General features: G+C 52.4%; 1 protein-coding gene and 1 pseudogene across 1 annotated transcript; one reads left to right on the plus strand and one right to left on the minus strand.

Moving 5' to 3' along the window:
• MAP1S (microtubule associated protein 1S) lies at positions 1-26371 on the minus strand. The gene is made up of 7 exons (XM_029218264.1): positions 26216-26371; positions 24873-24974; positions 23314-23396; positions 22337-22477; positions 19382-21737; positions 1779-2014; positions 1-815 (listed from the first exon to the last, which is right to left on the minus strand). Exons 1-7 carry the CDS (start codon positions 26334-26336, stop codon positions 660-662), a joined length of 3195 nt encoding a protein of 1064 aa, XP_029074097.1. The 5' UTR covers positions 26337-26371; the 3' UTR covers positions 1-659.
• LOC114891689 lies at positions 5548-14026 on the plus strand (annotated as a pseudogene).
• Positions 26372-27910: the final 1539 nt, after the last annotated feature.

A 27910-nucleotide genomic window follows, 5' to 3' on the forward strand; every position in this document is an offset into this window, starting at 1 on the left:
TTTTTTTTTTTTTTTTTTTTTGGCCAAGCCAAGTGGCTTGTGGGATCTTAGTTTCCTGACGAGCGATTGAACCCAGGCCACATCGGTGAGAGCACTGAGTCCTAACCACCGGACCACCAGAGAATTCCCTCAGATTACCTTTTAAGACCTTGCTATAGAGTGAGACTTTCCTGCCATGAGTGCCAATTATCCCTAGGAACAGAGGGCAACTTTTATTTAATGGCTTTGGAGCACAGAGACTGGGGTTCAGATCTCTGCTAGGCCACTAAATGGTTTGTGTGGCCGGGGTCTGGCAGCTGCCTTTCCCGTCTATAGAACGGGGCCCTCACGGCCGCTGGAGGGCCATGGTCAGCAGCGAGCTCCACTGGCCAGGGGTCATCACCTGAGAGGCACTGTCGCCCTTGGGCCTGGGTTTTCCCATCTGTGACACGGAAGCCAGAGCATGCCTGACCTGGAGGCTACTGGGAACTCCACAGAAGCTGTCTCCCCCCAGAACTGGGGACCCACATGGCAGCAATGACCGCGCGGAGTCCTGCCAAGTCTCCTGCCGGCAGAAGGAACTGAGGCCACAGCCGCGCGGAGTACCTGTTTTATTTCTGACACAGGTGCACCTCAGGACGGCGGCGGACTTGGGGCGGGGGGTGCTGCTGGGGGCGGGGCTAGAACTCCACCTTGCAGGCGGGGAAGGCCTCGTCCTGCATGGACACAGTGCTGTTGCTGCCCAGCACCGTGATGCCCAGCGCCTGGTGCCGGGCGTGCGTCTCCTCATACCACTCGTGCATCGCCACCGAATCGAAGGTGGGGATCAGGGTCACCTGTGGGTGGGACAGATGGACCAACGGTGAGGGGGAGCGCCCTCTGCCCTCCCGGCCCAGCCCCAAGGCATCTGAGGCCCCTCTTCTCTGACCGTGTTTGTCTCCGCCTCCATTACCTCTCGCCTGGATGTCTGCAGCCGGCGGCCGGCCTGTCCCCGAAGTCCCTTCTCCTTCTCACGGCACCCAAAAGCCCCTTTCACAACCCAGGAGACCGGACCACTCTTCTGCGAATTCTTCTCCATGCTTCCCGCCCACCCCCACCGCTGCCATCTCCCCCTGTTCTCTTGCCCAGGCCTCCCTCCAGCTCCCTGAATACACTAAGCTTGCTCCCGCCACTGGCCTTCGCCCACGCTGTGCCGTCTGCCCGGGACGCTCCCTCGCAGCTGCTCCGTAAGCTGCGTGCAAGGCTGGGTGTCAGCTCACTCACAGGCTGAGTGGGCGGCCAGGTACCTGGAGGCTCCTTCTATCCAAATTCGCCTCACCCTTCAAGGTTCTATTTCAAGGCTTCCCGTGGGGACAACCCCAGCCCTCAGGGTCAATTCTCAACGTTCTTAGCTGTGTAGACACCACACATCTCACCTATTCCTCCTGGCTGATTCTCATAACATTACGGAGGTTCAGTGCCAGGGGTCAGGCGAGGTGATCAAACCAGCCCCACCCTGCGACCTCACCCAGGTTTGCTGCAGACAGGGAAGTGGATGTAACAGGAACAGAGTCCCGAGAGCTGGGTGGCACTCCTGCATCTGACCTCATTGCCGCATGGCCTTGGGGACATGGCTTAGTCTCTCTGAGCCCCACTCCCTCCTTGGATGCGGGTGAAGGTCACACCAACCTCACAGGACAGGGTGGGCTCAGCAGGAAGACACCGGGAAGCGCTGACCCTGCTCAGTGGCAAGAGCTTGGGCAATGTCCCAGTGACATTTGCTGTCATCGAGACTATCTCACACCCGGGTCGTCACGCACCTGGAGGTCACGGTCCCACAGCTGCTTGCCAGCCAGAAGCGCATCCAAGACAGCCCGCATGCCCTCTTCCTTGTGCTGGTCCTGGCCACTGATGACGTAGCAGAGCGCACGCACCCTCCGGAAGAACTCCTTGTCCACCAGGCGGGCACTGCCCCCGCTGGGCAAGTAGGCCAGGTCGAGGTAGACGGGGGAGCTCGGCGGGGCCAGTGACCCTCCTGGCCGACTGCCAGCTGACCCTGTGGGTAAGAGGGATGGGGTCAGTCGTGAGCTCTGGGGACAGGGAGGGGCTGAGACCCAGGGCCCGGGACAAGGCTCCCAGCTCCACCTGCACCTCTGTGAGTGGCTCCCTCCCTGGCAGGAAGCCTGATCTCCGTTTTATGGTTGACAAGCTCTCCCTGGCTTGTCCTGCAAACACCCCAGCCAACCCCTCAGTGCCTGGACACTCCCTGGCCAGTCCCTGGACACAGACATCCCCAGGGCCTGAGGGAGGGGGCAGCCAGGGAGGGCTCCCTGGAAGAGGGGGTTTTAGAGCTTGAGTTCCTAAAGCAGCAGTACCTGGAATTCTCAGCAGCATCCACCTGTTTAGTTACTCAAGGGGAGCCGCCCCCTGGGGACATGGCAGTGACCAAAACAAACAAAAATCCCTGCCCTCAAGGTTGACAGGGAGCCAGAGTGGGTGTAGGAAGGAGAGCTGAGAGAGGGTGATGCAGGCTGGGCAGCCTGGATGGAGCTGGGGCAGCTGCTCTCAGGGCCTTGTCCATGCCCTGAACCCAAAGCCCGTGCAAGGGGGACAAGGCCGCCATTCCTGGGCCAGTGAACTCATCAACTGATTGAGGACGTCGCCAGGTCTTGGCCACAGGAAGCCTGCCAGGTGTTTGGTGTCTTAAGATCATAAACGCTGCCCAGTGCAGGGTGTGGGCCCAGAAGGCTGCTGGGGCATTTGCAGAATGAATGAAATCCCCAGCTTTGGGCAAGTAGCGCCCCTCACTCATAACTGGGGACAGTGGTGTCGAGGACCCTGAGTGCTGCCCCAGGAAGGGAAAGCCACCGTGGCTGTGGAAGGCGAGAGGGGGACAGGAGCAGCAGAGGCAGCACAGCAAAGCGAAGGCAAAGGGAATGTGGACGGAAGCCATGGGGCAGGAGGACAGGGGTGGAGCAGGGACTGGCAAGCTATGGCCTGTGGGCCAAGTATGGCAACTGCCTGCTTCTGGAAATACAGTTTTACTAGAACACCCACCGAGTACTTACTGAGCTGTTTTTGTGCTACGACACCTAGCTGAGTGAGTAGCTAGCTGAGTAGCTGAGAGAGAGACCATCTGTCCTACGAAGCTGAAAATGTTTACCCTCTGGCCCTTTAAGACAGGCTTTGCTGACACTAATGTCGATGGTTGGTTTATCAGAAGCAGTGGGAGCAGGAGACCCTGAGTGGCCAAGACTGTGGCCTTTGGAAAGAGGTCAAATGCCCAGGAAGAGAAGGTCTCAGATGATCCCCAGCCTCCGGGTGCCAGCCTTGCCCATGGGCCCTAGGGGCCACCCTCTCTCTCTCCCTGCCACTGTGCTGGGAGCCCCTGGCCTGCCAAAGGTCACAAGGGCCCATCAGATGCCTCTCTTGGAATCTGCCCAGGAAAGACAAGAAGTGGGGGCTCAGGGGGGCGCTGAGGCTAGAAGACAATCAAGAGACCAGGGTGGCCAGGAGCTGAGGACAAAGCCACATGGGGAGAGAAGCTGGAGATGCCTGTCGGCTCCCGGAGGGCAGGACCACCCCAGGCAACTAGAATAGGGCTCAGTCCAGAGCAAGCACTCAGTGAACATGACCTGGAGTTATTTATGACTGTCATCGTTGTCGCTGCTTTCTCACCAGCCCTCTCTTGGTAATTCTAGACCTGCTCTGACTGATGCAGTGGCCACCAAGCACTGGAACGTGGTGTGAGCCAAGACATGCTGGGAGTGCAAAACACGCACCAGGCTCCCAAGATGTAGTGTGGAAAGAGAAAAGGGAACTATCTAGTAATATTTTATATTGATTACATGCTGAAATGTCATTTTGATATAGTAGTATGCAGGAAAGAATTAACACAGCAGGATTCTGGGACGATGGCACAGTAGGAAGCTCCAAGAATCTGCTCCCCGTCTAGATAGTTGCGCTGGCAGCCCCTCAGCATAAGTCTGAAGCAACTTACACGGGACTTAAAGGACGGAAATTTTTTCTTCTTCCCTTCTTCTCCCTTCATTTTTTTTCTTTTTCCCCTTTCGGGAGCCAAACATTTAAGCACTAGGACACTCAAAAGCAACTACTATACAGGGAAATTTAGAAAGCAACCACAGATGCCCAGCAAAAGGTACAGGATCAGAAAAGACATGAGAACACCCTAAGTTTACACCACAGACTGATCCCCAGCATAGAGACAGCTCACAATAATCAAAGGAAAGAGCCACAGCAAACCCTGGGCAAGGGGAAATTTTGGATCTCAAGTTATCACATTATTAGATTCAAATGTACAGTTTTCAATTAAAAAAAATCACAAGGTACATAAACAGGAAAGTATGGCCCAGTGAAAGGAAAAAAATTTAACAGAAACTGTCCTTAAGGGAGACCAAATGGTGGACTCACCAAAGACTTAAAAAACTGTCCTAAAGATACTCAAAGAACTAAAGGAAGATGTGGAAAAAGCCAAGAAAACAATGTATGGAAAAAATACAAATTATCAATAAGGAGATAGAAAACATAAGAGTAAATGAAAAGAAATTCTGGAGCTGGAAAGTATAATAGCTGAAATGAAAAATTCACTAGAAAGATTCCACTCAAGGTTTGAACAAGCAGAAGAATCAGTGGTCTTGATGACAGGGCAATGGAAATTATTGAGTCTGAGGAACAGAAAGAGAAATAATTGAAGAAAGTGAACAGAGCCTAAGGGACCTATGGGATACTATCAAGAAGACCAACATACACATTATGGGAGTCTCAGAAGAAAAAAGAGACAGAAAGGGGCAGAAAGATTATTTCAAGAAATAATGGCCAAAATCTTCTTATATTTAATGAAAGACATGAACATAAACATCTAAGAAACTCCATGAACCCCAAATAGGATAAATTCAAAGAGAACCAGACTGAGACACATGATAATCAAATTGTTCAAAGATAAAGACAAAGAGAATCTTTTTGTGGGAAAGAAGTGATAAAGCGGATGTTTATAGCTATAAACACTTTTATTAATACCTCAGATCAACAGCCTAACTTTACAACTTAAGGAACTGAAAAAAGAAGAAAAGCAAATCCAAAGCTAGCAGAAGGAAGGAAATAATAAAGATCAGAGCAAAGATTTTAAGAATAGAGAGTAGAAAAACGACACAGAAGATCAGCAAACCCAAAAGTTGGTTCTTTGAAAAGATTAACAAAATTGACAAATCTTTAGTTAGACTGACTAAGAAAAAGAGAGAAAGAGCGAGAGAGAAGGGGCAAGGGAACCGGGAGTGGCCGGCGGGCGGGAGGCGGCGGCAGGTGCCCATCGTCCGGCAGGAGTTGTGCAGAAGCCCCGCACCTCCCCGCGCCCTTCACCTACTCCAGGGGCGCGCGGCCCAATGGGCCAGTGCGGAGGGTCTCCTGGAGGCCGTGTGCCCGGAACCGCCCGTGGGGCTTGGGCGCGGCGCGGGGTCGCGCTCCCCAGCTCCTTCCACTCTCGCTGGGAGCTGGCTGCGGGCGAGGGCGCTGGGGCGCGCGGGGGGCGGGGAGGGGGGGGCCGGAGGCAGCGGGGGAGGGGCTCGGGCCACCATGGACGACAAGGCATTCAACAAGGAGCTGGACCAGTGGGTCGAGCAGCTGAACGAGTGTAAACAACTTAACGAGAACCAGGCTAAGGAAATTTTAACAAAAGAATCAAATGTGCGAGAGGTCCGTTGTCCTGTTACCGTCTGTGGAGATGTGCATGGTCAATTCCATGATCTTATGGAACTCTATAGAATCGGTGGGAAATCACCAGATACAAACTATTCATGGGTGACTATGTAGACAGAGGTTATTATTCTGTGGAGACTCTGACTCTTCTTGTGGCATTAAAGGTGCGTTATCCAGAACATATTACAATATTGAGAGGAAACCACGAAAGCCGACAAACTACCCAAGTATACGGCTTTGATGATGAATGTCTGTGAAAGTATGGAAATGCCAATGTTTGGAAATACTTTACAGATCTGATTATCTGCCACTTACAGCTTTAGCAGATGTACAGATATTCTGCCTCCATGGTGGCCTTTCCCCATCCATAGATACACTGGATCATAGAAGAGCCTTGGATCGTTTACAAGAAGCTCCACATGAGGGCCCAACGTGTGATCCGTTATGGTCAGATCCAGGTGATCGTGGTGGGTGGGGTATTTCACCACGCGGTGCTGGCTACACATTTGGACAAGATATTTCTGAAACATTTAACCATGCCAGTGGTCTCACACTGGTTTCTCGTGCTCACCACCTTGTAATGGAGGGATACAATTGGTGTCACGATCGGAACGTGGTTACCATTTTCAGTGCACCCAACGATAATTAAGCTATCGTTGTGGGAACCAGGCTGCTATCATGGAATTAGATGGCACTTTGAAGTATTCCTTCCTTCAGTTTGACCCAGCACCTCGTCGTGGAGAGCCTCATGTGACCCAGGGCACCCCAGACTACTTTCTGTATATTCCTCCTGGGAAAACCTGCCTTAGTATGTGGAAGCACACCTGGCTTTTAAATATATATATATATTTAAAAACAAAACAAAAAAAAGCAACAGTAATCTATGTGTTTCTGTAACAAAATGAGATCTGTCTTGGCATTAAACCATATCATGGACCAAACTGTGCCATACCAATGATGAGCATTTAGCACAACTTGAGAGTGAAATTAGTTCAACACTATGTTCTAGATCGGTCAGTCTTAACAGTTTGCCTGCTGTATTTGTAGTAACCGCTTTCCTTGGGGCTGTTCAAGCAAAAAAGGTAACTAACTCCATCTCCTTTTGCACTTACTTGGAGATTTTAGTTAGAGTGTTTAACTGGCATGGATTAATAGGGTTGGATTTTTATTTTTAAGAAAAATTCATAAAGCTAACTTCCACTTAATTCATTACCGTTTATTTTATTGAAATGTATAATTAACTGAAAAATTCTCGGGCGTACGTTGTCATAACATTTAAAGAGATTTCCCTTCATTTAAACTAAATTACTATTTTATGTTGATCTGCATATTTCTGTATATTTGTCATGACAGTGCTTGCATTCTATTTGGTGTACTGAGCAAATAAACTTTCCATTTTAAACAAACAAACAAAACAAAATGAAAAAGAGAAGCCTCAAATTAGTAAGATCAGAAAGTGGAGATGTTACTACCAATCTACAGAAATAAAAAGCATTATGAGAGTACTATGAACAATTATGCACCAACAAACTGGATCACTTAGAAGAGATGTACAAATTCCTAGAAACACAAAACCTACCAAGACTGACTCACAAAGAAATAGAAAATCTGCATAGACTTATAAATAGTAAGGAGATTGGATCAGTAATCAAAACCTCTGGGGCTTCACTGGGTTTCTACTAAACATTTAAAGAAGAATCATTAGAAAGGAAAAAGTAAAGTTATCTCTGTTCACAGATGATATAATGTTATGTGTAGAAAATCCTAAAGATTCCACACACACAAAAGAAACCTGTTAGAACTAACAGATGAATTCAGAAAATAGCTGGATACAATATTAACACACACAAAAAACAATTGCATTTCTATATGCTAACAGTGAACAATTCAACGAGGAAATTAAGAAAACAATTCCATTTACAATAGTATAAAAAGAATGAGATACTTAGGAATCAACTTAAAAAGGAGGTAAAATATTTGTACACGAAAACTACAAAACACTACTGAAAGAAACTAAAGAGAACATAAATTAATGGAAAGATATCCCATGTTCGTGGATTGGAAGACTTAAATATTGTTATGTCACCACTACCCAAAGTGATCTACAGATTCAATGCAATTCCTATCAAAATCCCAGTGATTTTTTTTTTTTTTTGCAGACATAGAAAAAATACATTCTGAAATTCATATGGAAGCTCACTGGGATCCCAAGTAGCCAAGGAAACCTTGAAAAAGAAGAACAAAGTAGGAGGACTCACATTTCCTGATTTCTAAAATTACTACAAAGCTATAGTAATCAAGGCAATGTGGTACTAGTATCAAGACAGACATACAGATCAATGGAATAAAATAGAGAGACCAGAAATAAACTGTCACACATATGGTCAAATGATTTGTGACAAGGGTGCCAAGAACATTAAATGGGGAAAGGGCAGTCTTTTCAGCAAATGGCCGTGGGAAACTGGATATCAACATGCAAAAGAATGAAGTTCAATGCTTATTTAGCACCATATCCAACAATTAACTCAAAAAGCAAAATATAACAGTTAAAACTATAAAATTCTTAAAAGAAAACATAAGGCAAAAGCTTCATGACACTGGATTTGGCAATGACACCAAAAGCACAGGCAACACAAGAAAAAGTAGACACACTCAACTTTATGAAAATCAAAAAATTTTGTGCATCAAAGGACACTATCAACAGAGTAACAAGGCAAGTCACAGAATGGGAGAAAATATTTACAAATCATTATCTGATAAGGGATTAATATCCAGAATATATAGAGAACTATCACAACCTAACCACAAAAAGACAAACCACCTGACTCAAAAATGGGCAAAGGACATTTCTAAAAAGATATACAAATGTCCAACAAGCACACGAAAAGGTGCTCAACATCACTAATCATTAGTGAAATGCAAATCAAAACCACAGTGAGATACCACCTCACACCCATTAGGGTGGCTACTATCAAAAAGCCATAAAATAGGGCTTCCCTGGTGGCACGGTGGTTGAGAGTCCGCCTGCCGATACAGGGGACACGGGTTCGTGCCCCGGTCCGGGAAAATCCCACATGCCGTGGAGCGGCTGGGCCCGTGAGCCATGGCCGCTGAGCCTGCGCGTCCGGAGCCTGTGCTCCGCAACGGGAGAGGCCACAACAGTGAGAGGCCCGTGTACCGCAAAAAAAAAAAAAAAAAAAAAAAAAGCCATAAAATAACAAGTGATGGCAAGGATGTGGAGAAACTGGAACCCTTGTGCACTGTTGGTGGAACGTAAAATGGTACAGCCACTGTGGAAAACAGTACGGCAGTTCCTCAAGAAATTAAAAATAGAATCACCGTAAGATCCAGCAATCCCACTTCTGAGTATATACACCAAATTTGAAAGCAAGGGTCTCAAAAAGGTATTTGTACATCCAGGTTCATAGCAGCATTATTCACAATAGCCAAAAGGTGGAAACAACTCAAGTATCTAACAATGGATGAATGGATAAACAATATGTGGTCCATCCATATGATGGAATACTATTCAGTCTTAAAAAAGGAAGTTCTGACACATGCTACAAAATGAATAAAGCATGAGGACAACACGCCAAGTTGAAGAAGTCAGTTACAAAAAAACCCCAAATACTATATGATTCCCCTTATATGATGTCCCTAGAGTAGTAAATTCAGAGACACAAAGTAGAATGGTAGTTGCCATGGGCTGGGGACAGGGAGGAATGGGGAGTTAGTGTTTAAAGGGGACAGAGTTTCAGTTCCACAAGATGAAAGAAGTTCTGGAGATGGATGGTGGTGATAGTTGTACGACAATATGAATGTACTTAATGCTATTGAACTGTGCACTTAAAAATGGCTTAAGGTAGTCAATTTTTTTTTTTTTTTTTTGCGGTGCGCGGGCCTCTTCAACTGACTGTTGATTTGTATCCTTTAACAGTGTTTTATATGTAATAAATGAGTAATCTAGGGAGTAAATGGGTTCTTCCTGAGTTCTGTAAGCTGCACTAGCAAATTAACCAAACCCAAGGAGGGGGTCATGGGAACCTCTGATTTATAGCTAGTCAGTGAGAAGCACAGGTAACAAACTAGACTTGTGATTGGCATCCTGAGTTGCAGGAGGTCACCAGAACCCCCGGTTTGCAGCCAGGTGGTCAGAAGCACAGGTAGAAACCTGGGCTTGTGACTGGCATCTGACGTGGAGGGTGGTCTTGTGGGACTGAGCCCTTTACCTGTGGTATGTGATTCTACCTCTGGGTAGAGAGTGTCAGAATTGATTTGAATTCCTCAACGCCCTGCTGGCATCCAAGAATTGCTTGTTGGTGTGGGGAAACCTACACACAGACACACACACAGTGGAACTGGGTCCAGGAACCCTTTTTGGTTGGTGTCAGGAGTGGGATTTGCTAGAATGACCCTGGCTTACAGAAACGTGTTTTTTTGTTGTTTTTTTTTTGGTGTGTGTGTGTGGTACGCGGGCCTCTCACTGTTGTGGCCTCTCCCGTTGCGGAGCACAGGCTCCGGACGCGCAGGCTCAGCGGCCATGGCTCACGGGCCCAGCCGCTCCGCGGCATGTGGGATCTTCCCGGACCAGGTCACGAACCCGCGTCCCCCGCATCGGCAGGCGGACTCTCAACCACTGCGCCACCAGGGGAGCCCCGAAACATGTGTTTTTTTAAAGAGAAAGGATAAAAGGGTGGGGAATGAGCAAACGCTGATCCCCAGATAGCTACCTAGTCACCCACAGTATGAAACTGCAGCTCACTGCAATCAGTTACTGAAGGTAAAAGTTACCAACGGAATGTAGTAATGGTAGTAGACCCAACACCCAAGGAGTTGGCTCACTGGATATATAAGGAAATGCAAGATAATAAGCAGCATGCTGAATACAGTTTCCTGGTTATTGTTATCTCTATTAGCCAAAATGAAAGTTAAAACATGTGCTCACTCAGGTCTTGATGTTGAACCAAGTTCAGATTTGGGTAGACCTGAGGTTTGGTCGTTAGCCTCAAAGCCGCCCAGAGAGGGAAAAATTATGCAGGGGCATCAGGAAATACCTCTAAGGTCTCTGGTCACCAAGAAGGTAGTTAACGTAGGGGGAGGGCAAAACCAAGAAACAACTGAAACCAGGAGATCGAGTGTAAAGAAACGGGCTCACTTTGTGGACTGGTATCATCAGTTTCCTGAAGAACCTTTACCCAAATGGATCGTGAGAGTAACCAATTTGGGGGCTGTGTCTTTGGTTTTGAAGGCTGCAGAGTAGAAGAGCACATCTGGGTTGATGCAGGACCCGAAGCTCACTACTGAACAATCACAGATTGTTCCAGACACACAGGAGGTTATTCCCGAAGGCATAACCAGCCTGGCCGACTGGATAAACACCACTGAAAAGTGTGTTTATCCTGAGAAGGGGGGACTGCCCAACTCACCCCATAAATGCCAAGTGGGACACCCCAGATGAAGCAGCTGAAATGCTTCCTATGCAGGCCATGTGGGATTAGCTTTATGACTGGGACATTCACCCACTGAATATGCCTGTTACCCAGGTTTTGGTAAATGCTGTGATTAACGGGACCCTTGTTGCATGGGCACCCCGTGGAACTTTACTGCTACAAAACTGAACAACAGTTCTAGAAGCCTTATCAGATCTGCTATCTCAGCTTCTCTGATGACACCAAGAACATTAGAGTAATTAAGAAAACGGGGAGAGACAAAGGGGAGAGTCGAGGGACTTGACCGAGTGCAGTGGTCATCTTCAGATGGCTGTTGAAACGTAGAATGAAAAAAGCAGACACTGATAGAGTTGAAACACGTGAAACTGAGCAGGACCCTGTGGGGCTCCTGGACATGGAAGCCTTTCTGTGTACCCCGTTCCTTGTTTGTAGGAGACAGACCCCAGCCTCCAGGACCTTCCCGGAGTCCCAAAGGGCAGATTCAAACAGTTGCTAATCAGGGAAGGGAGGGGATGCAGAGACAAGGGAGGGGCAGCCAAGAAACAATAGGGCAGCCTTGGGGCAGGGGCTCGTTCCACCTCAAGGGATACATATTAACAATACCTTTGAGCTCTTTACAGAACTAAAACCCCCAACAAATGGAAGATGTCAGCATTATTCATCCCAGAGAACAGCATCTGAGGCCAGATGAAAGGAACCAGAGAAGCTCATCAAGAGATTACCTGAGACCGGATTAAAGGAGTACAGGTGTCCCCCCCCACACACACCTTAATCTTATCAACAACCCGCCCTTGAACCACTGCTATAAAACTCCTCACCAAATCCCCCCTGGGTTGGGGGACAGTTTTTCAGGGGCATGAGCCCACTGTGCCCCACTCTGCCTGGCAAAGCAATGAGGTTGTTCTTTTTTTTTTTAAAGCTATTCTTTTCTAATTCACCCAAAACTCTCCCTGCAAGATTCGATGTGGCACTGGTTCACAGAAGCTGAGTTTTCGGCAACAGATGCAGCACTAGCAGAGATTGGGTGGACCAGTGCGGCCCCCAACGTTTTGTCAAAGGGCCCCAAACAAGTCCACTATTTACTCTAGTTTGGACGGATTTCAAAAGCCAGGAGGCAAAGATTACAATGAGAAACCTGACCAGGAATCCCCTGCGGGTGAGGACTAGGAAGATTAATGAAGATAAAGACTGAAGCAGAGGCCAGGATCTTCTGGCTCCACCCCGGGGGGTGGGGACCCAAGGCCATCTGCACAGGCGTGGAGAAAACAGCCAGGAGAGGAAGGAGACCTTCCCAGGATTCCTAGATACAGGAGCCCAAAGCACTGTGATTCCAACACCTGTTGGTGAAGTCTTAGAGGGGGGCTAAGGTTAGACTGGAAGGTTAGATTGGGAGGAACTGGAGATGCAAACGTTGATGGGATGAAGGTGCACATTGGGATGAAAACTGGGGTGAGTGGACAGATTTTGTGTGAGGTGGTCACATCTCCTTTACCTGACTGTATTACTGGGATGGAGACTATGGCTGACTGGGGATTGCCTCCCCTACTTAATATTGTAAAGCAGAGGCCTGTAAGTCCGCCCTCCGGCCAGTTTTAATTGGGGACGCCAGATGGGAGCCGCTAGAACTGCCCGAGCACACACAGGCGGCTAACATAGAGTGATCTAGAACGCCTGGTGGACAAAAAGAGACGACCACTTTAATTCATGATATGCTAGAAGCTGGAGTGTGGGTACCCACGAATTCACTGTACCATAGCCTTGTGCGGCCTGGGGAAAAGACGGATGGTTCATGGAGACTTAACTGTAGACTATCGAGACTTAAACCAAGTTGTACCACCCATCGGCTCAGCCGTTCCAGACACACAGAAAATGCAAGGAGGCTGCTACTCAGTGAGTGACCTCGTAAATGCTTTCTTCCCTGTTTTGATCTCAGAAAAGAGCCAGCAGCAGTTGGCCTTCACATGGGAAGGATCCCAATTTACCTTTCTTGTGCTGCAACAGAGGTATCTGAACTCACTGGCTTACTGTTGTGATTTGGTCAGAAGGGACGTGGACTCGATGCGGGTCGCCAATGTAATCATACCCTATACTGACAGCGTTACGGTGATAGCGGAAACCAAAGAGCAGGCTAGGACTGATCTGAGTGCAACAGGGACGCACATGACCAACTGGGGTGGGTTCATAAATCCAGCACTGGTTCCCAGGCCTGCCCGAACAGCCAAATTCTTAGGAAGAACCTGGGCAGGGGCCACCTGGGATATTCCACAAGAGACTAAAAATAAACCGCTGTCACTGTCCTCCCCAGGACCAAACAAGAAGCCCAGCGTTTGGTTGGTTGACTTGGATTTTCATCTGGGAATGTTGCTTCCACCTGGAAGACTACCCGAAAGAAAGCTCTGAGTTAGGGACCCGAACGAGAGCAGGTTGTGTCTGAATCACAAACGGTGGCAGCCCTCTCAACTTGGCCGTTGGGCCCTGCCGACCCCCCACTCAGGTATGACTTGGGAAGTGTCGGCCATACTCTGTACACTCTGCAGACTGGAGCTTCGGGCAAAAGCCCACGAGCACCTCCCAGCAGTGACCACTGGGATTTTGGACCAGAAAATTCCAAGATGCTGCCGCCCATACACAGTATTTGAGAGACCATTAGTAGCCTGCGACTGGGCATTAACTGAGATCACCTCGATTACTGATGGACATAAAATAATCATGAAACCTGAGATGCCCATAATGTCTTGGGTGATGTTGGAGAAACACTCCAATGAACGCAGTGCCCAGAAGTGTTCCATGATAAAAAGAGAAATGGTTCATCCGAGAGCACGCTGCCAGGGTAATGCAGGGAGGCACCCACTGGATCATGAGCACGTAGCCTCTTTCCCTCTAGGACCGACTTTGGAGCCACCTGAGGAGCTGCTGGAACTGACTGGCACATGGCCTTGCCCTATGGACGGCTCTCAACTGAACCACAAAGCGCGCTTGCTTTATGGATGGCAGTTTCAAGATGAATGGATAATAACCTGCTTGGAAAGCGGCTGCATTAAGACCAGGGGATGGCGAGACTCTGATTGGAGGCAGCAAGAACAAATGGGCTCAGTGGGCTGAATTGCACGCTGTTTTCCTAGCAGTGGTGGAAGAATTGAGCAACGGTAAAAGCCCCTATGTTTGGGTTTTTACTCCTGGGCCGCAGCCCATGGCGTGGCTGTGTGGTCGGGCAGATGGGCAACGGAAACCTGGACTATTAAAGGGATGCCTGCATGGGGCGCGGCCTTATGGAAATCACTCTGGGAATTTAAGGGGCGTGTTAAAGTAGGACATGTCAATGCCCACCAGAAGAACCCCTTCCAGGTTTGGAAGGTCACTGAACCATCAAGTGAACATTTTGGGAGGGCGGTCCATGAATGAGTCGGCATGGGGAGAGGGCTGCAGCAATGCAGAGCCCCACACATAGCCGGCAAGTGGATTACATTGGACCAAAGCCAGTAGCCCTGGGGCTGGGGGCTATAAATGAGCCCTAACAGGAAGAGACACCCTGCACTGGGTTTGCATACCTGATGGTAGATGCGAATGCTCAAAATACTGTAAGACTGGAACAGAAAATACTGTTAACAATTTGAGCCACTGAGTTACATTTCTTCGCACCAAGGGGTGCACTTTACAGCCCATACAGTCCAACAGTGGCAAGAGATTTCACACCAGATGTGCTGCGTATCATCCTCAGAGTAAAGGTTTAATAGAAAACTGGAATGGGCGGCTGAAGCATGTGCTGTCTAAAACCAGGGGAGATGCAGGCTTGAGAGGCTGGCTTACACACCGGCGCGAGCATGCACTCACCCTCAGCATGGGCGGGGCCGAGGGCGGGTCCCCACTGGGTAGACTCCTCCGCTTTTCTGGGGGTGTGGGCGAGTCGGGGTGGGGGAGGATGCTGATGCAACTGTGTAACTCCGCCCCGCATCACAGCAACTTTTTTTTTTTTCTTCTCCTACTCGATGCAGTGGTCCCAGAACCAGGGATGCAACTGTGGGGGGCCAGAAGCAGGGATGATTCCTAAACGAGAAACTGGTAACTATACCTTTAAACCTTTATGTCAGAATTCCTAAGGGCCTGATGGGCCCGGAATGTGCCTTCACCCGCCTCTGGCAAAGCTGGTGCTGACGGTGAATGCTGCTGCGCTGCCTAGCAGTTGCAAGAGCCCACTGGTTCTGTACCCGTGTAACCCTACTCTAGGCGAGCGGCAGTGGACGGGGCAGGGGAGACACCTGCCAGCCTAGTTTCCTGGCAGCAATCTGGACCAGCACGGTGGCCAAACTCACGTCCCTCCCAAGAGTGGAAAAGTGTGGGTAAAGATAAATGACAAATGGAGAGGAAGAATAACAGCTGAGGGTAAAGGGATGAATAAGTGGGTTATGCAATGAGGGAAATCCAACATTTTATTAACACCTGGAGAGAGCCTCAGAGCAAGAGAATAATAGAATCTCTTAGCAGAAGCATACCAGATGCCCAGCAGGCTGAAGCTAGTTTGCTGAGATCAGCCCTGATTTGGGGACCTGATAAGATTGAACAGCAGCCTGCACACCTGAATGGCATGGCTCTGGAAAGACATTCTGTTCCTGAGATATATTAACGAACAGGACCAACTGTTAAAAGATTAAATGGAATTCTAGCGATGCGCCTGTGTCTTCTGACTCCCATTTTTCGGGCTACTACAAAGGATAACATTTGGGAACTGTTTCCTACTGGGACTTCAAACTGTGTGGTGTATAGCTCCCAGCAGACCGATCTATGTGATCACTGTGTAATTACAGATCGTGACAATCAATTGCTTAGAAAGGTCCCTGGTTATGATGGACAAAATATAATGGCAGCATGCCGAGCATGGGAGGGTGTGCTGTGCACGAGCACATGTCATCCTGTTTTTGTGGATGGAAAACGATTCATCAAACTAGGGAAAAACAGTGGGTCCCTGATGGGATTAAAGCAGTGGGCATCACATGGTCGCTCAAGTTCCCCTGGGGTACAGCCCTACCAGAGACAAGGCAGGCCACGGGAAGCCTCATGGCATACTCAAACTAAATTAAATTACATCTAGGTGTGCTTACCACGCATCTAAGCCTAGTCTGGGGGGCCCAAAATTTTGGGGTGCAAAACATGCACCCTATCTGCACCCAGGCCATTAGTACACAATGGCAACAAGGTCTCTGGTGGATTCAACAACACTGGCCCACAAGCCAGAAAGAGCCTTAGGGTAAATAGGTGCTAGTAGGTATCCTAGGACAAGTGAAATTTGCTTTTAATGAGGAGTGGCATTCAGAGGAAAAAGATTAATTAGAATAGGCAGACTAGGGGGAGTTCTCTTCCAGGTGGAAGGCGAAGGATGGGAGCCAGCCTGGAAAGAGAATGAGGTTTTAGCAAAGTGGGTCAGGCAGACTGCCAATAATGCTGGATATGCTAGAACTAGCACTGGGACCCAACAAGGCCTCTTGACTATTTAAATACATATGCAGGCTGAAGTGGCCACGGGGCAGTGACCCTCAATCCTAGCTGCCGAGGCTCAGGGGCGCACACACCTATGGGAATGTTACGGCCCTCCAAGCTTATGGAAGTTCTCTGGGGACATTTATAATTTACACAGATGCACCCTGACTGCTCGCACCTCCAGTAAAGCTAGAAATAAAATATACCCTGCAGCACAGTTAGTTGGGATAGGAATACTCTAAATACAACTCGTGTCCTCCCCACAGAAGGGAGGTGGGCCCTGTGATACAACACACAGTGGAAATCAGACTCAGTACAAGCTCGTGAACTTGTCCCTAGTTACCTTGGAATCTGGAGCTAGCTGAATGGTGGCCAGTGGTCACCTCTGTCCTTAATACCGTCTGGTATATGGGCAAAGGCAGATTCTGTTGGGAAGGCAAAGTGAACACGTCTGTAGCTCTTACCGATTTGTTGTGTAATGAAAATGAATCGTACGGTAACCATATTTCGATACGGTGTAGCCCTGTCGCTGGTAAGATTCAACTACCTCATGTAAATGAGTCTTATGGTAACACTGATACTGATGATCAAATGTATTGAGAGCCTGAGTTAAAGCCTCCTCCGGAGGTAATACCTGTGGGAAATGACTGGCCTGAGGAGGACCAGGATAGCTAATCACCAGCTGATTTCTGTGCTGAATAGTTCTGCACAAATTGATCGTAAGGTACAAGTAGCAAATGACGTTTCTCTAAATCGATCCCGGGACTTCCCTGGTGGCGCAGTGGTTAAGAATCCGCCTGCCAATGCAGGGGACACAGGTTTCGAGCCCTGGTCCGGGAAGATCCCACATGCCGCGGATCAACTAAGCCCGTGCGTCACAACTACTGAGCCTGCACTCTACAGCCCGCAAGCCCCAACTACTGAGCCCACGTGCCACAACTACTGAAGCCCACGGGCCTGGAGCCCATGCTCTGCAACAAGAGAAGCCACCACAATGAGAAGCCCACGCACCACAATGAAGAGTAGCCCCCCCGCTCGCCGCAACTAGAGAAAGCCTCCACACAGCAACGAAGACCCAACGCAACCAAAAATCCACCAATCCATCCATCCCTACCCCACACAGCTTCTCCAAATGTCTGGCCTATTTATGTTGGTACTATTGCTACATCTGTTCTAATAAATGCGACCCCAAATATAAGTGCTGTGATAGGTATGATTGCTTTGCTGTAAGGGATCTGTTCCGCCAGGGGGTGGACTGCAGTACTGTGATTTATAAGAAATACATATAGTCATTCTCAGATATATTTGGTCCTTCATCCACAGTTCCTGGCTCACAGCTCCCAAAACCCTTGGAATTTTCTGATCAACGTAAGCAATGGGAGCATCTTTGTTATATTTGGTCTCTAGTCCTCAGTTCCAGAAAACACTTTAGGGCCAAAAGGGTGAAATGGGTGTCTTGTTATTAATAAGAAGCCCTTTTCCACCACAACCGGGTTTATGTTAATGAAGGTGACTTTGGATTCCCACCCCAGGGTGGCGGCTTGTTGCCAGGAGAACCAGCCTTGTGATTAGCGGGTCAGAATTTTCAGTCTTGCGTCCTGACTCCTGGGCAGGGGAGAGGGGCCTCAGGTTGAGTCACTCGCCATTGGCCAATGGTTTAGTCAATCATGACTATGTAGTGAAGCCTCCATAAAAGCCTCAAAAGGCCGCTTTTTGGCCCTTTTACAGAAAGCTTCCACACCAGGGAACCAGAACGCTTTGTGCTACCATGCAGGGTCCCAAGCTTCATGAGGACATAAGATCCCTTGTTTGGGACCTCGCCCTATGTATTTCTTCATCTGGTTGTTAATTTGTATCCTTTAAGAGCCTTTTATACTAAATTGGTCATCTAGTGAGTAAATGGGTTTTCCCGGGTTTTGTCAGCAGCTCTGGCAAATTAATCAAACCAGAGGAGGGGGGCATGGGACCCTCCGATTTACAACCAGTTGGTCAGAAGCACGGGTAACAGCCTGGACTTGTGACTGGCACCTGAAGTGGAGGGTGCTCGGGGGACGGAGCCCTTTACCTGTGGAATGTGATTCTGCCTCTGGGTAGACTGTCAGAATTGCGGCCAACTGCGGGACACCGGGCTGGTGTCCAAGAATTGGATCCTGGAAACCTTTCCAGTGTACGTGTGAGGTAGAGGGTGCCTGCATGACCAGCCCCAATAGAAACTCTGGGCCCTGAGTCTCTAAGGAGCTTCCCTGATCGACGGCACTTCACACGTGTTGTCACAGCTTGGAGCTCGGGGAACCAAGCACATGATATGTGACTCCACTGGGAGGAGGCTTCCAGAAGCTTGTGCCTGGTTTCCCTGGGACTCCCCCCCCCCATGTCTTGTTTTTGCTGATCCTGCTCTGTATCTTTTTGTTGTAATAAACTTATGAGTATGACCATACACCGAGTCCTCCTAGGCAATCATCCAACGTGGGGGTGGTCTTGGGACCCTCCACACAAATGAGTTTAACAAAATATAATACTGAAGTTAATTTCACCTGTTTCTTTTTGCTTAGAGTGGCTACTGGAAAATTCACCACGATGGGTGTTGCTCACATTACATTTCCGTTGACGGTACTGCTTGAGCACCTTGGAATTGCAAGTGCTTAAAGAGTCAGGCCAGAGCTTCCATTTTATCGGAGAAACTGAGGCCCAGAGAGGGTGGTGCGTATGGCTGAGACCACACAGCAAGCGGGGAACAGGAGGACTTGGGCAGGGAACCCACTGCAGGACTCCAGCCCCCAGGTACTTACCGGATGGACCTCGAGTGGTTGTCTTGGGGACTGAGGGCTTTCTGGCCAGGGGTGCCCGACTTCCTTTGTCACTAGGCTCGCTCCGGGCGCTGAGTGGCCGACTGGCCCGGTCCCCACTGGCCAGCCCCTTGGTCTTGGCAGCAGTCACTGGAGTGGCTTTGGGGGCAGTGGTGCCACGGCTGGGGCGGGTAAGGGGCTTCCGGGTATGGCCGAGGCCCTCTCTCAGCCGCGCCTGCTCAGGAGGCAGCATCTCAGGGTCCACCATGCAGATACTAGGCGGGGTGGGCAGTGGCGGGGGTATCTTGAGCGGGTCAGGCAGTGGGTCGCGGCGAGGGGCCCCAAAGCCCTCTGTGTCCTCATCTGAGTCCGCGGTGCCAGGGGCGGCAGGCAGGGGGTCCGAGTCCGACAGCGTAGGCAGGGACTCGCTGACGGATGTGGGTGGTGTCTCCTCCACCCCTGGAGCACCCGCCCGCTCCTGGGACCGGGCACTACTGTCATTGGAGCTGCCGGGGGACACAGGTGCCGGCGCCATGGGCACAGCCTTGCGGTGCTCAAACTCACAGGGTGATACCAGGCACAGGTCCACGTCGTGTGGGGAGGCCGAGCGGAGCACCCGAGGGCCACAGAGTGGGAGGCTCAACCCGGCTTCACTTGCAGCGGCAGCTGGTGGCGGTAGCACCTGCTCAAAGGACACCGACAGGGACTCGTCCACCTCTGTGGAGTGCGGGGAGCCCACCTCAGCAGGCAGCGAGGGGGTGGTCACTGTGGGGGACGCATCCGGCCCAGGCTCCCCACCCCGCAGCGGGCTCAGTGACAGTGGCCCGCTGCTCTCAGTTGGGCCCTGGTGGGCTCCGGCGGGTGAGGGTGTGCACGGCTCGGGGGTGCTGGTGGCCAACAGCAGCTCCAGGGTCTTCTCCTCCAAGCTGCCGCCCTCCTCCCCGGCTGGGCTCAGCCCCAATTCCAGGCTGCTCTCCTGGCTGGGCGTGGCCACCAGCCGAGGGGCTGGGGAGCTGCAGGCCTCCGTGGCGGGGCTGGCCTCTCTGCACCGGAAGCTAGGTGGGCTGCGGGGCCCATTCTCTGCTGGTGGGACACCTGGGCGGGGTGTGTTGGGTGCTCTGCGGGGCTTGGGAGCCACCTGGGCACCTGCTTTCTTGCCACTGACCACAGCGGAGGCCGCCCGCCGTACCTCCCGGGGTTGGGTCCGAGGGGCGCTCGGCTTGGGGTCCTTCTTCACCTCCCGGGAGGGCCTGGCTTCTTTCTCAGCCTTGCGAGGGGCCTCAGCCCGCGGTGGCTCCTTCTGGGCCACCCCGGGGCGCTCCTGGGCGGGCCTGGAGGGTGCCGTCGTCCGGCCCTCTCTCCTCAAACTGTCCCGGGAGCCCACGCTTTCCTTGCTCTCAGCTCGCTGAGGCCCCGCCAGGTCCTGAGGGGTCACCACAGGCTCCCGCAAGAACCCCAAGTGCTGCAGGCGGACCAGGCCATCCAGGAGGCGGGCGGGTGGCGTGCAGCCAGGGAACAGCACGCGCACCACCTTCTCGGAGGGGCCCGCGGGGTGCCACACCAGCAGGGCACACACAGAGGCCAGCGTGTGGTCAGTGGTGGCCGAGGGTGGGTGCAGCACGTACATGTCCAGCCGGCCCACGCCCATCTTCTGGAAGAGCACAGTGGGCTCGGCCGGCAGCGGCCCACGGTTCAGAGGCAGGGGGGTGATGCCCAGCCGGGCCAGGAGGCTCAGGGCCAGCTCCGCCTCATCCTCCCCGCGTACCAGCCGCGAGGCGGCTGCACGGGCATTGAGGAACACGATGCCCAGGTTGGGGGAGATCAGCCTGCGCAGCCGGTCATCCCCAGAACCCCCGCCAGCGGCTGCCTCATCACGCTCCGCCAGCTTGCGCCGCAGCAGACTGTTGAGGCCGGGGAGGCTGTCAGCGCCCGCGTGGGTCACCAGCACGGCGTCCACCCGGTCCAGGTGCCGCACCAGCTTCCAGAAGCTTGACTTGGGGTTGGAGCCACCATTGACCAGCACGGTGAAGCCATTGACGGCGAAGAAGGCAGCATCCCCCAGGCCACCAGGGAAGATGTAGCAGCAGGGCCGGGCGAGCCTGAGGAAGCCCACGGAGGCCGGAGGCTCGAGCAGCTCAAAGGGGGACGGCGGCTCCAGCGACTCAGCCACGTACTCCAGGAACTCACGCAGGCCCTCAGAAGCCGGAAGCTGCACTGGAGGGTTCAACTGCAGCTGGAGCACGCCCTGGAGGCCGGGCACTTCGGGTGCCAGCTGGGCCCAGTCACCAAAGGTCGGGCAGGTGATGGTGAGCTTGGGTGGGTCTGCAGGCGGGGGTGTGGAGGCCAGAAGATCCCGGATCTGTAGAGGGCGGAATGGTTAAGGGGTCACCTGGAGCCAGACAACACCCAGCCCCTTGGGAAAACTAAGGCCCTTTGCCTGCCCTTGTCACCCTCAGGACAAGACCCCAGCCTTCCCCACATCCCAGAAGGGCCCATCACCACCTGTCCACCTCTACCCTCCCCCACCCTCTCTCACTCTCCCTGCCCCAGGGCCTTTGCATTTGCTGTTCTCAACTCCTAAAGCACAGCATCCTCCAGAGAGACCTTCTACACTCACCCCACCACCACCCCTGTGTACTGGTTCTTATCAAACCAAACATGGTTTGCCAGTTTTTTGCTCATTTTGCTCCACCCAGACTAAGGGATTCAGAAGGGACCCCCATTCAGATGGGACCTAGAATCTGCGGTGCCACTTGAAGACTCTGAGACATCTGCTGACCTACAGGCCCACACACTGCAGTGGGTCATGGGACTGGGCCCAGGAGGAAGACACGCCACCACCATTATTCCACAGAGGAGGAAGGGACGATGCTCAGGGGGACAGCAGGTCGCTGGAGCCACTCAGCCCAGTGGGGACGAGCCAGGCTTCAGAGGCAGGATGGTGAGGGCGTGGCTTACCTCTTTGTCCCCCAGGACCTGGAGGAAGTGGCGGGGTGAGAAGCCCCCTGTCTGGAGCAGTAGCTCCCCCGTCTCCTCCAGGCAGGGCCCAGCCAGCACCAGCAGCTTGTGAGAGGCAGGGTCCAGGAGAAGGTTCCGGAGCTGAGGGAGAGGGAGAGTGTTCAAGGCCCTATTCTGTGCAGTGAGATAGTCAGCACCCCTCTTTGGGGTGGTCCCCAGCCCCTAATCTATATATACCACCCCACTCCTGTCCCCATGACGGCCTGACCAGTACTAAACTAGAAGCCGGGACTGCAGCCTGTAGGCCTCCAGTCGGGCTCGACCCCCTATCCCTGCTCCCAACTCCTGCTCATTCTACAAAGCCCAGCTCCGGTGCCCCCTCCTCCTGGAAGCCCTGCACACCCTTTCTGGGCTCCCTGAAGCCCACCTCTCCCTCTGGCCCAGCCCCAGTGCCATGGGGAAGAGGGGCCTGTGTCTGGCTCTGTCTCCTCGAGCCCCTTCAGGGAGCATTTTTGATCAGAGGAATCAACTCGTACAAGAGTATCTAGAGGGGTGTCCCGGGGCTCTATCTTGTTCATCTTTCTCATGGGAAATTGAGAGTCGCCTCATGGGAAATTGAGAGAAGATCACAGATGTCCACAAGCTAGAAGTATTAAGTCAGTTCAGACAATGAGCGGGGCCCAGCCCAAAGGAACGCACGGGACGCAAACATCGGTTGGGTTCTGCCCTCCCACCTCCAGCCCTTCCCTATCTCATTCCTTCCTCCCAAACTCCAGCCTTTTCTGATTCCACCCGCTCCCCCCATCAGCTCTGAGGAGGGAATAAATCGAGGCTGGAGTCATTGGGGGAGGCTTCGCTGCTGCTGGGTGTCAAGAGGAGGATTTCAGGCAGCATGAAGGCAAGGACACATGAGGTGAGGCCAGGGAATGGCGCTCGTCCCAGCAGCCCACTCCCCCCAGGAGCCTACCCTTCCCTACCTCGTCACACAGGGACTTGTCTGATGGATTCAGGAGGACCAGCGTCTCCAGGGTGTCTCCACGGTGGTGCAGGCTCCGCTGGCCTGTGGGGGAACCGGGCCCTGTGAGTTTAGGGCTGAGCCACATGTGTGGGGGTCAGCCTGTGACAAGGTCAAACCCTCCCTCACTGTGTAACCCCCAGGCGGCCATGAGCCCCTCCAGGACTCCGCTTCCCAGGACCCCCAGCCAGAGGGTCATCCAGGGATTAACAGGCATGTGGTAAAGCTGCAGGTCAGGATGAGGCAAGAACAGGAAACCGCCTTGGCAGGCCTCACGCTGGAAACAAGGCCTCCACTGCTGGCAGGGCCCAATTCACAGCTCTCAGCCCTGCGGGGGATGCCACTGTCACCCTCATTTTATAATCAAGGAGCCTGAGCCCAGGGAGGGCCAAGGAGGGTACACCAGGAAAAGGGCACAACACGGGCAAGGGCCCTGCGGCAGGACTGAGCTCTCTGTGTCTGAGGATCAGGAAGGGGCAGGTGGGGCTGCAGCGAGGGGCAGCAGGAGGGAGCCGAGGGCAGGGAGGCCTCATGGGCCACGGAGAGGGGAGTGGGGTTGATTCTGGGATCCAAACCCTCGTCCGTCCCCCAGAGACCAGATGTGTTTCAAATATGCAGCACCCAGCCTGCGTCTGGAGAGGCAAGGACCCTCTACTGCTGGTTACCCTTTATCAGTTTATCACGGGCTTCTTATCATGTGCGGCTATTGCCCCATTCAGGTGGGGAAATTAAGGCACAGAGAGGGGAAGTGGCTGCCAAGGCCACACAGAGCGGATGGCATTTCCAGCTCCCCCAAATGGTGAGGGTCAGGAAGCCACCCAGAACCACTGGGACAATGAGGCGACGGACGCTTCCTTCCTCTCCTGCAGCGGCCTGGAGGTGACTCAACAGGCTGGCTGAGGCAGGGGAGAGCTGCAGGCAACACCCAGGCCCTGCCCAGCAGCTGCTCTGTTCACCCTGGTCACCCCAGAATCCCCAGGGAGCCACGGGACATGTGGGGCTGGCCCAGGAACCCCAACTCCCTCCTCGATCTTGCTTTCTCAGGTCCCCATCTACTGAGCATCTACTGTGTACCTGGCCCTGTGAAGGAATCACAGGCATAAACCAGACATAGTCCCTGCCACACCAGGCCTACACTCCACCCTCCAGTCCCGCTCAGCAGCCCCTCACTTTCCAAATGTCCTGTCCCTTTGACTGGGCCCTTCCCTCCACTCTCCACACCAGCCCCAGCTGCTTTTCATCCAAAAAGACCCTCCTCAGAGGTCTCCCTGTCCCCCACACCTCACTGGGGACAAAAACACAAGTTCTTGCCTTGTGGGTTGCTGATGACCAAAGGAAGTGAGTGCTGGCTCAGGGCCTGCCCCTGCTCTGCACTCAGTAGATCTCAGTTGTGTTATTACTGTTGCTGCTTACAGCCATTCCCTGATCCCCATGCCTGGCATATAGTTGGCACTCAAAGAACACCTGTCCACTGAATGAGCAGAAGGGGAGAGCTGGGGCATGCAGGGTCCCCAGCCTCACCTTTCACAATGCTGGAAAAGGTGGCCGAGTGCCGTGACACAAAGACCTTGAGTTGCTCATCGAGGCTGCAGACGCCAGGGTCAATGTCCCACGACCGGATGCCTGGTGGGGAGAGGGGGGAAGGGAGGTAGGAAATCAGCTGGGCTTCCCAGCTCCCAGAATACTTCAATAACTAGCGGATGGCTGGTGAAGGCCGCCACAGGCCCCTCCCCTCAACCTGCCCCTGCACATGATGGCCTGGAAATTCAGAACCATCCAATGTGCCTTTGGAGCCCACTGCATCCACCCTCAAGGAACCCAAAGTATAAATCAGGCATTTTACAGAGAAGACTCAGGACATCAGAAAGAAAGTCCCGGCCTCCTAAACAGTCATCTTGTCCCCTCCGTCATCCTCCCACCCCCACCACTGGTTTCACTGTTCCTCAGCCCTGCCAGGCACAGTTCCCATCTCCGAGCCTTCGCGTGGGCTGTTCCCACTGCCCAGAGATCCTTCTCCCCACCCTTCAGGTCCTCTCAGCCCTTTGCATCCTCTGAACACTCCTGTAACCATCTGAGCTTAAAACTTGGTCCATCTCCTCACTCACTTTGGTACCCGCCCCCCAACCAGACCCATTAGTCCTGTGAGGGCAGGACTGAGCCTGCCCATGGTCCCCACGCTATCCCTGATGCCCTGTGGGGTGACATTCCTTAATCCTGTGAACCGAGATGTTTGCTGCCGTCCCATTTTACTGGCCACGGACGGCAGGCCCTGCCGATCTGAGAGACGGGGGATGGATGAATGCCCTCCAATCACGGTTCGGGGTGCACCACGCCTGCCGGTCCCACCATGCCAAGTGGCTGCAGGTTAACCTTGCAGGTGCACCTGTGACTCATATCCCCAGGTGCCAAATCCCTTGAGCAGGCAGCACCCGCCCACACCCCAATTAGCAGTTCCTCATGGAGCTGCGGAAAGTAGGCCCCGGAGCTCCGGGCCCAGCCTCCCCATCCCTGCTCCTCCCTCCGGGACTTCCAGGCTGCTAAGGCCCGAGGATTCGAGGAGGGCCCGGAGGGCGGGAAGCGGAGCCGTTGCCCATGCTGCCCAATCGCGTGGGTCCCAAAGCCTGGGCCCGTATCCCCTCCCCGGTCTGCACCCCGCTCGAGGAGGAGCAGCCCGGCCCAAACCCGAACGCTGTTTCCTCTGCGGGCACGCACGGGCTCTGCCTGCGCCCTGTGCCTAACGGTAAGGGGATAGGGGCACCGGGGCCCCCGGATCCAGCCGCCCCCCCGCCCCATCCCCCGGCCCTTAGGCCGAGATGCGCCGCCGCGCCCGCCTCCCCGACACCGCGTTCCCGGGCCGGCCCGACCTCGTTCAAGCTCCTCCAGCACATAGGCTAGCAGCCCGGGGCACCCGCACTCGCCGCCCACCACGAGCAGCAGTGAACTGGGCGCCTCCACCGACCCGGGCACTGCAGCCGAAACCGCCATCTTCGCGCCGGCCAGACGCTCCGACCGCCCGCCCTGCTGTCCCCGCCCCTTAAAGGGGCCGGACCGGAAGGGCTGAAGACCCCGCCCGGAAGCCCCTCCTCGCACGTTATCTGCCCCTTCCCGCCCATTGAAGTCGTGGGAGATGGGGGTATGGAGACCTAAGGGTTGGCCTAGCCTTGGGTCTCCACTTTGGGCACCCCTCCCAAATAACCACTGATTCATTCATTCATTCACTCAACAAGTTCTGACTGCATGCCTACTACATGCCAGTCGGAATCTCTGCCCTTTGGAAACTCACATCACATCACAGTGGGCCCAATCAGAACCAGGTCCCAGGTCCCCAGGTCAGGGCTTAAACAGAGAAAAGAAGGGTACCTTTGAGGGCTTTGAGGGATGCATAGGAGTTTGCAAGGTGTGGGTGATGGGACAATGACATGTGAGGCATAAGTTAGATCATGTGCAAAGTTTTAAAGATAGGAAAGTACAGTACATGTGAATTTGAGACACTCTGGGCCTGGAACAGGGCACACTTATTCTGCTATATGCCAGGCATTTTACTCCATTAGTTCACTGAATACATGCATAAACCTATGAAGTTGGCACTGTTATTATGGTCATTTCAGAAAAGGATGGAGAGGAAATAGACTTGGAGAGATGAAGTCACCAGGCCCATAAGAGGTAGAGCAGAGATTCAAATCCAGGCAAGTCTGATTCCAGATTTAGTCTGTGGCAGAGACTGACTGCCTGGCTCACATGGGTAGCCCTCCTTCCCCAGACAATTGCATTTGGCCTTTTTACCCATGGTGGGCACTACCTGGAAAATTATGTTGCAGCAAACTTTTTGACAGTTGCCCATGTCCAGGAAGGGCTGGGTTGTCTCCCTGGGGAGTGAGCTCCTCATCTTTGGAGGTATACAAAACCAATCAAGACAAATGAAAAGATCTGCCAAGAAGGATCAGCCTCCCAGTGCCCTTCATTATCTGTTCAGCACAACTTCCTCCCTGGTCAGTGTGTAACAGTCACTGGCCACGTGCCATCTAATGTCCAACATTTGGGCGCTCCACTTCCTCTCTCTCATTTTGGCCCTGGCATCTTTCCTCTATCCTGGTCCCGCCCTCTTGGCTCCCTTCCCTGTTTCCTGCCTGCCTATGATTTCTTCTATTATTTGTCTCAGCAATAATGGGAATGGAAGTGTCTGTGTCAGGTTCTGTCTCCCCCAGCAGGATAGGAGATCGTTGGAGGCCAGATCAGGCTGAGGTTTCTCTGGGGTCCCTGGCCTTTTGCAGGACAAGGCTGAGCATCTGGGAAGTGCATGATAAAGGGTTTTGAAATGGGGGTGAAAGGCTAGTTCATCCACCATTCATCCATCCATTCATTCATTCATGTGTATTTATTGATTGGGTCAGGACTGGAACCAGGACCTTCTGCCTGCAGGCTATACTCTTCCTTCTGCCCAAGGCTGTACGTTATGATCGCTAGTGTTCATTCTAGTTGGTCTTAAAGGACCCTGAGGTGCCACGTTGTGTCTCTACCAGGAGATCTGGGAGCTGATGTTCTCAGTGTTCTGGAGTCCT

This window comes from Monodon monoceros, unplaced genomic scaffold (genome assembly GCF_005190385.1).
Source record: "Monodon monoceros isolate NGI ecotype Baffin Bay Population unplaced genomic scaffold, NGI_Narwhal_1 Super_Scaffold_12, whole genome shotgun sequence".
In the NCBI taxonomy this organism is placed as follows: domain Eukaryota; kingdom Metazoa; phylum Chordata; class Mammalia; order Artiodactyla; family Monodontidae; genus Monodon; species Monodon monoceros.

Coding starts and splice junctions, on each gene's coding strand:
- MAP1S (XM_029218264.1), bottom strand. CDS start 26,336: ATGGCGGTTTCGGCTGCAGTGCCCGGGTCGGTGGAGGCGCCCAGTTCA. Junction 2,015..19,381: donor AACCACTCGAGGTCCATCCG/GTAAGTACCTGG, acceptor TCTTACCCACAG/GGTCAGCTGGCAGTCGGCCA. Junction 816..1,778: donor TGTGGGACCGTGACCTCCAG/GTGCGTGACGAC, acceptor TCCCACCCACAG/GTGACCCTGATCCCCACCTT.